The sequence below is a fragment of the Bactrocera latifrons genome, unplaced genomic scaffold, assembly GCF_001853355.1.
Source record: "Bactrocera latifrons isolate USDA-ARS-PBARC rearing strain unplaced genomic scaffold, ASM185335v1 scaffold_29, whole genome shotgun sequence".
NCBI classification, from domain to species: Eukaryota; Metazoa; Arthropoda; class Insecta; order Diptera; family Tephritidae; genus Bactrocera; species Bactrocera latifrons.
Window position 1 is genome coordinate 1,318,477 of NW_017536518.1, and position 16,718 is coordinate 1,335,194.

At 37.5% G+C, this 16,718-nt stretch overlaps 1 protein-coding gene across 2 annotated transcripts in view; it reads right to left on the reverse strand.

Moving 5' to 3' along the window:
* Nucleotides 1-16,718, reverse strand: part of LOC108970179 — a 171,235-nt gene that overhangs the window by 79,269 nt on the left and 75,248 nt on the right. For both annotated transcript variants that reach the window (XM_018935387.1, XM_018935388.1), the window contains exon 2: nt 11,256-13,574. In XM_018935387.1, coding sequence (XP_018790932.1) covers nt 11,256-12,114 — 859 coding nt within the window. In that variant the 5' untranslated portion in view covers nt 12,115-13,574. The remainder of the gene's footprint in view (nt 1-11,255; nt 13,575-16,718) is intronic.

The window sequence follows — 16,718 nt, forward strand, 5'->3', positions numbered from 1 at the left end:
TGCCGCAGCTTTGCACGCGGCGTTATGCTGCAGCTTATTTGCTTAGTTAACAGCGCATTTTGTCCGGCCTGACAAATTCGGACAGATAAGTGAAATACCGAATTTCATTATAGTTTGCAGGTGTGCGTGTGTGTCGAGCTTTGTTTTCATTTGCCACAATTTTAAAGGCATCCATGCAACTTACAGCAAGCGAATGCATAAATTTACGCACACGTATGATACATTCGCGTGGTAATTAGTTTTTGGTGAATGTATGCCAGTGTGTTGTTTGAAATGTGCCACAAAAATTATAGTGGCATTGCATACATTTAGGCGCGCTGCCTGATTCGCCAGCTAACAAAACATTTATGAGTTTAATTAGGCAAATATGCAATATTTAGCATGTGCAGCATGACAAAAGAAGCAAATTCATCCACTTCACACACACACTCACACACATATGAACACTTTTGCGCCAATATTTGCAGTTGCTAATAGTTGTATGGATTCAAGCCAATTTTAATGCTGCTTACTTAATAATTCAACGCACATAATTGACTCGAAACTAGCTATTTGGCCATTTGCAAAGCGGATTCATTTAGTGCGTAAATTTGTATTTCAGAACTGCATATGGATTTTATTTTATTTTATTATATTTTTTTTTTTTTTTTTTTTGTAAAAATTTAAGTGAAATATTTGGTGTTAAGCCATCATTTATTCCATATAGCTCTTTAATTCTTGCCACAAAAGTCGTTCAGTTACAAGTTTGTCAATGAATGCGCTTTCAACCGTCAGGTCTTAGCCGAAACTTAGAACATAACGCTGAACTTGATGTTGAAGACAACCGGACTTAAATGGAATTAGCAAAGAAAGGCCTTTCACCCTCAATGATGCTTTTGAATTGACTAAACATTTTTCAAAGCATCGTTGTTTGCCGAATCCGTGCCTACAGAATATGCCTGATAGCAATTAGCAAAAAAAACTGAACTAGGTAAGGTTTTTCATAAAAAGGAATAACAACGGTATAACCAGTTAAATTCCAGGTTTCCCAGTGCCTGTTCACAGATTCAATGTCTATGGTCTATTAAATATTTTCTGTATTGAAATGCTGGCGTTATCGTTTTTTGGAATTTGGCGCAGTGAATTTTTTCCATTAGTGCTTCTAATAGCATTTAAGAACATCAGTGGCTTTCATAGTATTAATTTCAGAGGCAAAATATATATAAGTAGTCAATTCTTTCTCAGCTAATCTATTTCAGATTAATATACAAAAGCTAAATATGAAGACTACGCAATTCAACCAAAACTGTTTAAAAATTTACTAGTGAAAGCTTGCAATATGGTATTTCCTTAGTATGAGTGAACTTTTGCTTTTAGTGCTTCTCGGCATGAAATAACTAGTGTGTTATTTCAATGTGAAAATTAGTCAGAAGTAAGTAGCTAGTAAGAGCTTTGCTTTTATTATGAAAGCTTCTCAGTATGAAATAGTTAGTATAAGCTTTCACTTAATAATATTGAATTGGGCCTTTTCAAGTAAACAATAACTTTTTGAATATCCTGGAAAAGAAATTGAAACTTAAAAGTATCCACGAAATATTTACCTCATTTATGCCGGATTATGTACCAAAAATTGCCCTTATTTCGTGCCGAAAGTACACAGCACAGTCACAAAAAAAAAAAAAAACAAAAAAAAACAAGCGCAGAAAAAATAACAAAAGCGGCAAACATTTTCCGGCGCGACCAGGACGCTTCGTTAAACATTTTGCTTTTGAGATATGCAAATATTTATTATTAATTAAAAATCATAATGCACGCAAGCGAATGCAAACACGCACACTAAGCGCTGGCGTGCACTCCAATACACAAATGCACAAGCATACACGCAATCGCAAAGCGGCACTAAAGCAACCACCGATTTTACGAAATTGTCAGCAATTTGATGAGCAACGCCTCAAACAACACACCCACATGCCGCCCCTACCTCCAGCGCGCAGACTGTCACAATTTATAGTTGTCGTAGTGAGTGGGGGATGTGCGCCCAGCCTTGCGCTTTGTCAAATAACGCCTAAAATGCTACAGCAAACAACCGCAAATTTTCGTGCTTGTAAAGCAAAAGCAAAAACAAAAGCAATTCAATTTTAATTACACGCTCGATGGCAATGAATGTATCAATTCCGCTTTGACTAACTGCAGCGCACGCTTGTGTGCGTCAGCGTTGACGTTGGCGCCGGTGGTGGTGTGAGTGAGTATGGATGAGAATTGATACGCGAGGCTGACACACCTTCAGTGAGTTGCTGTGACTGCTTGGAGTAAAGGGGTGGAAAAGTGAGTTGTCGTCACTAATAAAGCCGACATTTTCAATTAAAATGAAATTTACGCCACACACACACAAACACATACATATGCATTCGCCAGCATTTAATAAAGACAAAGCTTTAATTCGCAGCAAATAGCGAGCTTATAGCGTCTTAATTCCTGCAAAGGAGGCACACATACACAGACAATGACAACTTTGTGTTTTATATAACATTGTTTTTAAAGAGTGACATTGTTGGCGCTGCGAAACTGCTGAGGTGCAGCTTACGGTAATTTGTCGAAAATAATCATTGACTCACGGCAATAAGCAAATGGTGTATGAAAGCAAACCCCAATGGCGGAATTTCAGTTGATTAATTTTGCCATTCTCTGCTCAATTAATATTACTTCCAGTTTCTGTGCCACACCAGCTGCTTACCAGTGTTTTTTGCTGTTGTTGCCTGCCTATTAACCTGCTTAAATGAGCCGTGTTTAAGATGTTGGAAATAAATCTTTTGAAAATTTCTACTTCTTTGAAGTTTTACAGATTAAAAGTGTGTCGAATTGTGCATACTTAAGGTTGGACTTTGTGCTGTTCTTGTTATTGGTTTGTCTACTATTTGGTGTCTATTATTTGTGTTGTTGAAGTGAATGTAAGTAGCGAGAGCGCTTAACAAAGTTGCCTAAATGTTTCCAAGAGTCTAACAATAGCTTTGGATAATCTTTTTTATACTTCTTTAATAGCTTAAACGATTTTAGACTTAAAGAATCGTTACACATTGTATATTTAAAGAAACTTTAAAGAATATGTTAGTAAACGGCAGCCAACCAGCGAAGTATTCCTTAGTTTCGTCGTAAAATATGGTTTAAAGTGGGTATTTGTGCTTAAGTTGTTCCAATTATTGAATTACATATTTATAAAATTTATTTGTTATTTTCACTTAGAGTGAGTTTATTTACAGACCTCTTGAATTTAATTGATATTCGTTTTAATTTTTTCACCTTATTTGTTCTCTCAAAATCTACCTATTCTGTAAGTGCGCCACAATGCAGCAATATTTCGTTGCTCCTATTTTACTATGTATACTTGTGGGCTGAGGATATATAAGATACATACATAGGTTGCCTTTATTTTTTCGACACTAGAGAGTAAAATCAAATACTAATAATCCAAAATTGCTTATTATGATATGTACACTTTTTAGGCTTCTCATCTAATTGTTAAAGCATATTTATCAATCAGATTTATGTGCCTAAATAAATGCATTCTGAAAGCATCCGCCTATTTTTATTATTTTCACGCGCGGTAATAAAAAGGAGTAATTTAGTGCCAAGACAGGACAACACAATGGATGACTCATCAGGTAGATGTTTTGAATGTTCTAAAATGTACTTGATTCAGACGATGTGTGAGTGCTCGCATTGTTGTGGTGGGATCCAACTTTTGCGCTTGGTTTTCGTGATTTCTTGAAAGACAGCTGCCAAAGAAACTGTTGTGCACCACTTCGACTTACTGCTCTACGTTTTTCTATTATTATAGTTGTAACTCTAGTTTTTCCAAAAATCAGGAAACTATTTGCTTGAAAATGTTTCGTGCGCGAACAACTTTTGTTGGTTTCAGCACCTTTTGAAACACTCATGCAGTCGACTGCTGTTTACCTTTGGGATCATAAACGGAAATCATTCATCACTTTAGAGAATGTCCCTTACGTATTTTGGAGTACCGAATAATTATGTGGAAGCCAACTTGAAAAGATTTTTCTCAAATGTTCATACCATATTGAATGTGTGGTCCATTTTTTGGCCGAGATGAACATTTTAAGTTGCTGTAAGCAAAAGAAATAACGCTGATACGTCGACACATTCTGAACACGTATAGAATCAAAAATATTAAAACTTACGATTAAGTGATTTGCCAGATTGCAACACTAGGGTTGCTAAATCCAGAAATATAAAAGGCAGCCTACGTACGTAAACACTAAAACCAAAATTAGGTGATTGTTAGACACTTGTGAGAGGGAAATCAAATGTATAGGTTTAGCTGGGCAAGCAAAGAGGTGGTTAGAGCCATGCCGGGACTCGTTGCATGTTGAACAAATATTTGAAATGTTGGAGTCGATTCTAAATAAATAGGACTTTAACCTGCCACAGTATCCAGACCGAAGCTGAGGAAGGGTCACTTTCGATTCTCGCGGTAACTCGAGCTCCTCGTCTTCAATGGGTGGTGGTTTGACTCCAAGTACGCCATTCACTGAAGTCGGTGAAAGTGTTTATGGCTTCACTGTGAATGGCGTTCAGTGAATGTCTGAAGTTAGTCGTGCCCGAAGTACGTCGTAGTAATGAAATGACCTCTTTATGTGCCTAAGAAATGGTTTTGCATCAAGCAGGCGACTGCAGGGATGAATTCTACGAAAACACTCCAACAGAAAATGCATGAAAGATTGGATACATCAAGAGGTAACCCCTTATGGTCCAAATTGCAGTTTTGGCATGTCTGCAGCTTCCACGTCTGCATTTCACTCCATCCAGGCGACTATATTGCGGCTGACCGATTGCCTTGTATATTGCCAAGAGCGTTTCTTTGTCTTCTTGTGTTTCTGTTTAGCGACTTGAGGAGTTTGCTGATCAAATTAAAGACTGCTATCAGATTCTTATTTATATAATCCAAGCGCAACTGCCAATGTTTGCAATCTTCGTCATTGACTATTTCTTGATAAGGCAACCTACTAATAAGAGCATGCAACACAGATCGGATTTCTATTTTATAAATGCCTTGTTACGATTTTTTGGCTGATATACATATATGGATAATAAAACGATTACTAAAATTCAAAATAAATACTTATAAACACTTTCATAAAGACTTCCATATTATAGTATAAAAGTTAAAGGCATACAATATTTAATTTAATATATATTTTCCAATAAAGTCTCCTATCTAACTTAGGAATTTTACATTAGTTTTTATTTCTTAACATATACAAGCAATTTGCCACATATAAAAGCTACGGCGCAAGTTTTTATTTATATGTACTCATATGTAGCAAAGCAAAAGTACGTCTTTCCCTAATTCACAGCCAAAACTCGCAACACATTCGCTAAGACACAGAGCGCAAGAAAAAGTCAATTTATTTCTAAGAGAATTGCGAGAATCGAGCTACAACGCTGTCTGATTGCTGCCGCTGTCTGCACAATTGCAACTTGCAGCAGAAATTTCTAGCAAAGTATATGTGTGCATGTGTGTGTTTGGGATTTTTCATAAGTAAAGAAATGTAATCACATTTGGTTGTGGTCTCCGTGGCGGCTGCGGCTGAGGTCGAAATTGTAACAGTTCGGCAGGAGCGGTACACGCTCACTTGCATGGCTTGTGGCATTACGTCGCGCAGAGATAAGACGCAAAATGTGGTGAGTTTGATGAAAAAACTTAAATAACTCGAGATTATGCGGCAACGACTTTTTACGTTTCCCCTTATATTTATATAAAGCATATATAAAGGCGTATGTATTAATGGTAAAATAAAGAAATGCACATGCAATCTTAAATTACGAATAAAAAAATTTCGCCTGATTACTACATCTGGATTTGTTGCAAGTAATTTGCGCTAAAGAAAGTGCCGTTGGATTTCTTTGCTGACATATCAACTTTTTTGCCGCCTGCAACGTTTTTGCTGCAACAAATTATTTCCAGTTATTATTTTTGCTTTGAGAAAGCGTAGTGAAAATTGCTTGCTGGCAACTTTTGCTCAGCCGCCTATTTGTATGCTACGAATTATTGCATTTCTTGCGGTGTGTTGGAGGACATCTTTTGCTTATTTTTCTTTCCTTGTGTCACACAAAATATCGCTCGCAATGTAGTCGTATTTGCTTAGCCATCGAAGCGCTTACTCTGGGAAAAGCTGCGCGGCAGTTTATTAAATACGAACTGCAGCGGAAGCTGTCTCTGTGTTCTTAAAGACGCAATTTTTCGTCGTTCTCTGTCTGTTCTGCTTCTGCGTTTATCAAATACACATTTTTTGTGGAAATTTTGTAATAAATTTTGGCCGCAGCCTGCAACCGCCGACTGAAATGAAAACTGTCGCCTTAGCAATCTAACTTTACCTGTATATATGTGTATATATTCCCGTGTATATGAATAATTATTTGTATCTATGTGGTAAAGCAGATATTCTACGTTTCTCGCGAATAGCCGACAGGAAAAATAGTCAATCCCGCCGCTTATTAGCTTCAGAATAACAGCGAACTGTTGACGTTTAACAACGAAATATCTGAGATAATTTGATGACCTCCATGTTTTGCCTTCTCCTGTCCTTTGCAGTGTCAAAGGTGCGTTTCTGCGATATCGAAATTAATTCTGGCTCTTAATAGTCGCCGCTCACAACTTGTATCAAATGGAACCAGCGAATGAGTTATTCTATGAACAAAATTGTGTTGACATCTCGCTATCTTTTGTAACTTAAAGAATCACATATATAGTATATCTTGGTATTAATATTGGGATTTTAAGACAGATCATTTGTGGTTCTAGATTTTTATCTTTACAGATATAGTATATATATTGTAAAAAACTAAAATTACGCGATTCAAAATTGTATGTAGGGAAAATTGTATATAGGGATGAAGTTCATCTCAATCAATGCCGTTAAAACTATCAAAAAAGCTTTGAACGCTCAAAAGTTACTTTTTAGTTGTTTACTGGGACACCACCCAACGCCCCTCCCTATTGCGCCGTTTTCAAGTCGATGCTGCTGAATTTCATTCGATAGTAGATCTACTGTTCCGACTTTCTTCCAAGAAGTTACTTTCCACTTCGGTAGCAGAGCATTAGCAGTAAACTCGCAGAGCCTGTGCTCAAGGCTATTTGGGGTATGTCCAACCTCACTATCAACGGCATATTATTTCAACTGGATAAGATTGTTTTAGACATCAGGCCACAATGAAATCGCAAGTAACTGTATATAAAACAGATATGTTTACAAGGAAAGATAGAATGGTAACAGCTGGAGCTCTGCTGATCCCTTGCATTATACTACTAGATATCTAGACCGCTGGATAGCGGGCGCTAGAAATATTTACATTCAAGTCTTATGATATCTAAAACGTTGACTCATTAAAAGATTAAGGGTGCATACAAATGACACTTCATCATACTAGACTACTATTACCATTGAGATCAATATTCATTCATAAAATGCCTTTCAATTAGAAATGGCGTTTATCAACGAGTCCTTCAGTGATATTAAGCCGCGTCAAACTTGAAACGCTATATTTCAGCGCACTAAGAGTTGACCACCGAATTGAAAATGAACCACCGTAAAAGCACATTTTAGCACTAACTCAGTTAAATCGACAGATTCTTCACTAAATTTCTTCCAACCCCCAATTCCCCGGTGCAATGCCAATCTTTCATTTATTCATCCACTCATTCTTTCACTCGAACTGCCTCATTCATTTGCGCATTCGGTTATTGCATTTTTGCCAGTTACAATCTTCATTGATTGCGCAGCACTTTATTTTCCCGGACACACACACACACAGCTGCATTTCTGCCACACGCATGGCATGGCAAGCAAATATCACTAGTGAAGCAACAACAATCAGCAGAAATTCCAACCCAAATCACAGGAAGAAAAAGGCGGTGAAACGAAAGCGAAAAATGCAAAGAAATTCATCTTGAATGCCGGCGTAATAAAGCAGCCGTTTCCGCATTCAGCAGCTTAGTGACCCCCACACACATGCACAAACATATGTATATGTATATATGGAGAGGGCACATAGTTATTTGCCTTCGATGTCCAACTAAGCAAGCTTTCAGCTATTTTGTGTGAATCCAATGCAGACACTTGCAGCGCTGTGAGCACTCGTGTGTGTGGGTGTCCGTGTCGCTGGCGTATCTGCGTGATCTCGCATGCTGTCTAACGTTACATAAGCACACAAGCGTTTGCTGGCTGACGTGCTTTAGTGTGTGTGCGCGCTCAGTGCCAGTTTATCTCACAATTTGGCTTAAACACACGGCTAAGCGTTGCATCCACACTCCCGTTTGGGTCCCTTCTTTGATTTTTTAGTGCAACACTTTTTTTGCCGTTTTTCATTGCATTCGCGTGCTGCCTTTGGTGGCTTCGACTCCACTGCCGTCGATGACGCCATTCATTAGTGGTGAAAGTGGGTGTGGCCTTTGGTGGTTGATGTTCGCTGTTTTACGGCAGCCGGCAGCGGCGAAATCGGCGGCACTGACGACGCTGTGTCTCATTCAATTGCTGGCTGCTCGTTGCTGTTTTGTGTATAAACTTGCTTCCTTTTGGTTGTTGCTGTGGTTGGTGTTTTTACTTGCTCTTCATCACTACTTTGTAGTGTTCTTCTTCTTTTCCGTCGCTGCTTTGCTTCGGCATTTGCACGTTTGATTTGTTTCGTAGACTCGACTGCTCTTTGTTGCGCCTTCCTTCCGCTTCGCTTTTGGCGTTTCGATCGTCGTCGTGTGGCGCCACATTGCATCGTTTCCTCTTATTTCCTCTGAACACAGACACACTACACTCACACATACACAGACATGAATGCTCGCAAATCCAGTCTCGTGTGCATTTTTCCATTTCAATTGAAAGTGTAGTGTAGATTGCATGTCACTGTTATTGTTGTTGTTGTCTTAGTTGTTTGTGACACTGCAGCAAAACGTTTGATTGAGAGCTATTTAGTCTCTGCTCTATAGCTATATGTCTTTCTGGGTTTGTTTATGTGTTGTTTATGGCTTAAAGAGACAGCTTTGGAGATAAAACGTAGCTGCGCTTAACGGTAAATGACCGAATAGTTTTGTTGCTATATGTAATTTGGTAAATTGAGAATTACTTACACCTGGAATTGCTAGAGTTTTGATTGCATCTTCTGTAAAAAATATTATTTTTGATATATTGCGGCAAAGGTACTGAGAGCTTTTACATTTTAAGCTTTGAAGATTTCCTTAAAATTGATGTTTTTAGTATGAGCTTTAAAGCTATATTATTATTGTAATGGTTAAACTGTTTCACCCTGATTGATAGTTTCATAGCCACTATTAATAGCATAGAAGAATTTTCAAAATTTTTTTAAAAAAAGATCAACAATTTAATAATCTTATGAAAAAACTTTCGTGCTTTGTATTCTCTTCTTTTATAGCCTGTGTTTCATGGAACTATGAAAAGACTTATAGTACATAACAATGCATAAAAATATCGAATAAAAAATTAGTCTCAAATTTGTCTAAATTTTTTATTTCTAACAAAATTTCTAACAAAATTTCTTGCAGAAGCGTTGCGAATGTTTTTTATTTCCAACAAAATTTCTTGTACAAAAGCGTTGCGAGTATTGGAAAAGACTTACGGGGATTCAGTTTTAACAAACACACAAACCTTCAAAGACTTTCCTCACACAAGTGTTAAAAATATGAGAAGAGAACTCGACATCTCTCGTGAGTCCGTTCGAATGATTTTGATAGATTTTGGGTCTTTCTCGACTCATCCCGAAAATTTTGAATGTTTTTCGATAGTAGTGGCGTAAACTGGTCTCTTAGGACATGCTTGATCGTGTGCATTCTTAGCCTATCTCACATTCATGAGGAACATTTTAATTGCCGAAGAGGCATATAAAACAGTCGGAATGGAGGGAAAAACGAGACGAAACCAAAAAAACCGTTCTAAAGGCAAATTGATGCTCATTGGTTTTTTCGATATTCGTGTTTGGGTGCACCATGAATTTATTCCGAAGGAACTGACGGTCAAAAAGCAGTTCTATTTAGTGTATTGAGGCGTTTGCCTGCGAGCATTCTTCGAAAATGGCCGGAATTGTAGAAGAAGAATTCATGAATTTTACACGATGATAATGGATCAACGCATCAAGCCACGATAGCGACTGAATTTAAAGCCAAAAACGCAATAAATACCATAGATCAATCACCGTATTCACCAGATTGGATCCGCATGATGTTTTCTTGTTTCCAAACTGCCTCTCCGTGGAACTCGTTTTAAGTCGATCGAGTAAATAAAACAGAATTCGCTGAGGGAGCTGAGAGCCATCACAAAAAGTGCTTATGAAAAGTGTTTCGAGAACTAGAAAAAGCGTTGCCATAAGTGTATTTCATTTGGGGGAGATTACTTTGTAGGCGACAAAATAAATATTAATGCATACTTAAATATTTTTCGTTTAATTTACAATTTTTAGGGGTTATTTTTTTTTTTTTTTTATAAATTTTTCGATTTAGCCATAATCTCTGATGAAATTTACCATATCCATTTAAACTGCGCGCAAACTAAATCGATCAAATTTCATTCGTAAACACAAGTGTTTGATTAGCATACGGTGAAGGTCATGAAATCATTGAAAGCTTTGCTCCCTTTTATGGACCAACTGATCATATTTTGGTTGCAGTTTTGGGTATAAAACATGTCAAGACACATACCAAAAGATTGCAATTTTTGCAGATTCGACTTCGAGGAAGAAATGCTCGAGAGCGTAGCTAAGGACTGTTTCGTTCATTCATCAAATGCATCGGTATTGGTCACGAGACGTGAGTTCATGAATATGAGGTCTAAACTGCACAAAAATCTTGCTAATGGCGCTCAAAAATTGTTCCAAAATTGAAAAAAACTGAGATTCGCTGTTTAAGTTTATTTTTTTTTTGTCAGTCTAGACAAAATTTCATCAGTTGGTGTATTCGAGGGCCAACTTACGCTTTTAATATTAGTCGCGTGAACAGCTGTCACAAAGTTACTATATGGTATTATAAAAATTAGAAGCTAACAGCTGCTTTTGGCGAATAAATCTTTACTATGCGATAATTTCAATATCTTTTCTTCAAAAAAGAAAACTTAAACTAAAACTTACTGTCGCATTACTCGGTTGAGCATTATAGATTTAGACGTGATCGGCTGAGTGAAATACAAGTAATCTACTTTTTTTAGTTAGTCATAACTTTTTAAGCTAAATTTTCAAAGAGATCTTGAAAGAACTCTACTCACCATGCCATGTAAAGCTGAACAACAACAAAATCATAGCACATATGCTCTTCCAGTTGCCAATGTCGAATGCGGTATGCATGCTGGTTGCTTTTGTTGTTGTTTTAGTTTTAATTTCAGCTGCTGTTGCCAGTAAATTTTCGCCGCTGCCACAGCCAATGCTTCTAATCACTGCGGAATGTTTGCAATCTTTCTTCGCACTTTCACTTGCCACAAAATTGTTTTTCCAGTTGACTGCACTGTTGTGCTGATTGTTCTTATTGTACTTGCTAAGGCTGTCTTGCATGTTGTACTTGCAACATTGTGTTGGCGTTGATCGTTCGGCGCACGCCACCGCCATTGCCGCGGCCGGAGCTGGGGCGGCAGCAGTAATGTAATCAACATCTTTGCCGCAATGCTGCATATTGTTGCTGCGTGCACACTTGCAACACCCACTGTCATCGGTCATTGCTGTTGGGATTGTGGCAGCTGCCATGTTGCAAACTCTTGTCGCGGCTGTGCTGGTGTACGCGTCACTTTGTGAGTTGAAGTTTTTGCTGTGGTTGTTATTGCAACTGCTTTTGTTGTTGTTGTTCTTGTTGTTGCCGCGTGGTAACGCGCAAATGCAGTTTAGTTCCGTATTTGTATTTGTTGTAGTTTGCATTTTGTGTGCCACGCCAAGTTGCACGAGTTTTTTGTTTTGTTGTTGCTCTGATTGTTGTTGTTGATTTGCATGTAGCTGTGCATAGATCAACACGAAATCACGACGTTCTGTGACAGTTTTGTTGTTATTGTTGCTTTCGCTGTAATTGCTCGAGTTGTTGTTGTTGTTAATTTTGCTGCAGTTTGCGTACGCGAAACGCGTTGTCGCCTTAAATTGCATAATGCAAGTGATGCCCACTTGACATTAATTAAGTGCGAAGAACACGGCAAGCAGACAGTGCGACGGACAGACCGACACACAGCGATAGTCGAGCGGTAAAAGTTGCCGCAACCACAATGCTGGCAATGTCAAGCTGCGTTAAATTGTTAATTTACACGTGTGTGAGTGTGCGTGTATGAGCATGTATACGCGCTTGACAGACTAAGTGTCACCAGTGGCGTTGACACTTTGTCACTTTTCACAATTTGATTTGAACCTTTTTCACAGTTTCTGTTCTTTTTAATTTTTTTTATACGTGCTTCACACCAGTTGCATACATACATACATACATACTAAAGCGCATATTTTTAGTACATGTTGCAAGTTTAATAAAATCAGTGGAAACACTTGGCAGTGGTGAATTGTTGCACTTTTTCGCTCAAAGCTATTACATGAAGCTAATTTTTGCTGTGTTTTTATTTTTCGTAATAATTTTTAAAAATAATTTTTTTTGTTAATTTTATTTTTTTTTTAAATTTTTTTAAGCTCTGCTTATTTTAATTTTTCTTAATAAATGCAAATATTCACTATTGCAACGATTTAAAACACGCAGTACCGTTAAAAGGCTTCATGAAAATTTTCAAGCACTTGATTCACTCTGTCTTTTTTCCATACCCCGCCGACACGACAATCTTTCGCTTTTCATAAATTCCACATTTGTTCGCATACGAAATTTGTTGTACTTTGCGCTCTTCCGTTAACACAAACCCGCTCCGGAACCGTCAAGCATACGACTAACCGCACGAGCAAGCACGAACGCCACTTTACCGCTAGCCAGCCAGCCAGCTCCACAGCTGCGCTCCAACACCACCAGCCACTTTGAGTCTGTGGCTGTTGCTTGTCGCGCCCTCCAAATGTTGTCACTTCGCTGCCTACAGAGTACACACACACACACACAGTCATGCAGGCCCGCTTACACACCCTCACGCGTTCGCCGCTTCGTTTGTTGGTTTTCCTGTCTGTTGCTTGCGACTTCCACTTCGCTTAACACGACACCGTCATCGTCAGCGTTGCTATTTTGTTGCCGACAGCGCCTAGCAACATGTTGCTAAGCAACAATTTATGTTGCGCTGGAAGCGTGCTGTGTGCGGCTAGGCGTATTCTCCAACTTCCAGCGTGGTAATTTCAGTTGCTGAGCTAATTTCCTTTTTAACGCAAGTATGTTCTTGCTGACATTTGCTTTCCCTTTCGTTGATTATTTTGTTTTCATGTTCATGTTGGTTGTCTGTGTGGCCTGAATTTCTTATGTTGGCTCATTGCTTTTCGCTGCTGTTGTTGCAGTTGTTGTTTTTAGAAAAGTGGGGTTTACACGTGCGAATTTAATTTCTCCCGTTTGATTGAACCTTTTGACTAGCTATTGATAGTATCTTCATTTTTGTTGTGTAGACAAACGGTCGTATCATTTGACCTGCTGCGTACACCTGAAAAATCATAAAAAATATATTATTAGTTGGCATAAAAATGAGTTTTAGAAATAAATAAGTGGAAGCTATGAATGCCTGCACGTGCCAAAATGTATTTTCGTGTCGCCAAAGGAAAATGTTTCGATTGATGTTCCTGTCTTTGAATGAACTTTAATGGCTTTGACGTCGAAACACATTCAGTTTTGCGAAAATATTTGCTTAGTTTGAAATTTGGCAGCAATTAATTGCGGCTTAAGTGATGTTTTTAGTATTATTAATTATTTTAATGGAGATATTTCATTTAAGGTTTAAGTCTTTTTGTGCATTTTTGATAAAATATTCTTAAATATGCATAAAGCGGTCGCCTTTCGGAAGGCTTTGAGTTCAAAAACCCTTCCTATTTACTTTGAACTCAGCGGGAATTGGAGAAATTTATTCGAGTTGGTACTTTCTTACCTTTAGTAATCTTTCTTTCTTAAAACACTGCTTCTCAGAAGGTGCTAGAATTTAATCAAAGCAAATAAAACAAAGACAAATATAAGAAATAAGAAAGGAAACAAGGTAATAAGAAAATTGTTAAGCTACTGAATGCTAACTTTTAAAGTTGAGTTTAGTGACTCTCAATTTCAGAAGTCAATTTGAATAATTCTCACTCTTTTTTGGATCATCTATTGCTATTGATCTCATCTTTCCATGACAAAATGGCAAACTTTACTAAAGAAAAATTTTAAAAGAGCGGTAAAAAATATGGCGTAGCGCCGCCATTGAAAAACTCGTTTAAATCCCCTTCGCAAATAAAAAAGACAGCTATATGTTATGATGGTCGTGTATTGGCATTTCTGATAAATGAGCTTCTTGGGAGGAAAGGGGCGTTTTTCGGATTAATGTCTCCAAAAATCAGGAGATAGTTGGCTTATAAATACACAGATCGACAAATTAATGGTTATGGCTGAATTGATTCATCTAGAATCTTCGACGTTTGCTTTGGCATATTAAAAACGTTTCAAATATCTGTAGGTACAAATACAGTGGCGAACAAAAATCTGTATACAACCTCCATTTTCATTGATATGAGAGTAAAAAAAGTGTTTTAGGCATATGGTGAAATTTCTAAAATTTTAAACTTGAGTCGAGCAATACTGTAGACAATTCTAAACAGTGGTGGCAAACAGTGGTTCCACCGTAAATAAGTGACCGCCAGAAGAAGCTCTCTCGTAGAAACATCCATCCATGAAAAATACAAAAAACTCTTACCGATTACGGGTTTCACAGTGGAACAATTCAAACAACTCTAAACAATAACAGGATCTACAGTAGAAACCACTTATAAAAAAAATAAATGAATTTTTGGAAAAAGTCGTAATACTGTTAAATGGATACGAAATTTACAAGAGCATAATCCTATAAAAGGTTTGGCATACAGGAATAGGGAGGAAAATTAATACCTGCAAAATCTTTTGTCGATATACAATGCAGATGGCGTCAAAATTGCAAGAATTTTATAGTTCACATAGTCAACTTGACCAAAGTATTTAGAGTTTGTATCAGAGTTAACGAAATAAAAGGGAAGCGTTCTATGAATGAAACTAAGTAACGAAAATCTCATGCGTTTCCATAACATACTTCCGAAAAGAGGGACTTGATACCACCGTTTCTAAGAAAGATTTTAGAGACACTTATCAGGTGGGTGACGGGGGGATATACGATTGATGTTCTAATGAACAAGTTACATCTGTGATTGATAAGCGCAAAGGTCGCGTTGCGAGCAATAAAAACAATGATACAAATTTTATAAAGCATATAAAGTAATTTCCAGCCAACAGAAGTTACTATACCAGAGCTCATAATCCACAATATTTCAATCCTGATCTAAATATTAAGAAGATCTACGAAATATACGTCACAGAATGTAAAAAGGTGGCGTCAATAAAAGAAAAATGTTACTATAATGTTAATTAGCATTTTAAACAAAATTCAAAGGACGCGGCTATTTGCCCAATGACCCAGATTTTGCCATTATTGAGTCATGTGCGAAAAAAATCAAAACATTTTTTCACCCAAACATGTAAAAAGAAAGCGCCGTTTCTTCTGATCCAAATGACTCACCAAGTTCCTATAGAACAGTCTATCAATAACAGAATAGTAACCATGCCGGGGTTTCAGTAAATTGGTTTAAAATACGCTGGAAAAAGGTAAAAAGGTACAAACATACAGAAGCTTTTTTTATTTTTGAATCCTTTCCACGTATAATCTTCCAGTATTAGTATATGTAACATTTTCCTTCGCCCGCTCCTTTTTACGGAACTATTGTTTAATTGTATGAGAACTCACAGTGAATAATTTCTTCTAGAAATCTCTCTCTGGTGGTGTGCAGAAGCATATTTATACTTGAAAGAGAGAAAACTTCCATGTTATTCTAAAAGCAGAAATTATAAATCGGGAACGAGTGAAGAAAAGTAGACTAGAGCTAAAAAATATAGAAGTTCTCTAATAAAATTAAAATGATCTGACAAACGCATTCTAACACACATACAACTGTACAATTGTATGAAAGTTTATCCCTTTCTCACAATAAAAGGAGATACCTCTCAACATCGTCGAGTACGGCTTGCACTCCTTTCCAGCGCATTTCCTTCGAACTCATTAAATAATTGAAGGATGCAAATAAACAAAACCACAATAACAACAAATCATTATCAAATGAATGTAGGCAATACAACAGTTATAAGTAACATACAAATGTATGTAAAGAGATGTTTATTGCAAGCTGCATGCCAGAATATCAACAACAACAACCACTTAAATTCTTTGCACCCTTTTTTCGACTCGACGACTTTCGATTCGCATCCTACACACCCAATGCGTTTCCTGCTCATTGAAGAGCAATCAAAGTATGAAAACATTAATGATGCATCATTTTCCTTGCTTTCTTGCCACATTACGGCAATTGCAGCCTGTTTGCTTATGTGAAGTGTGTGGAAAAAATGAGGAAATTTCAAATAAGCAAATAAACAAGCCGACGGTTTAAGAGTAAACAAAAGGCAATCACATTGAAGTGGATGCTGCGGGCAGCGGAAGAGTGAAAGGTGGCTGTGTGTGAGCGGCATGGTTTTAACGCTGTGTGTGGAGGCAAGAAGGCAGCAAGCGTGTGTGAATTTGAGT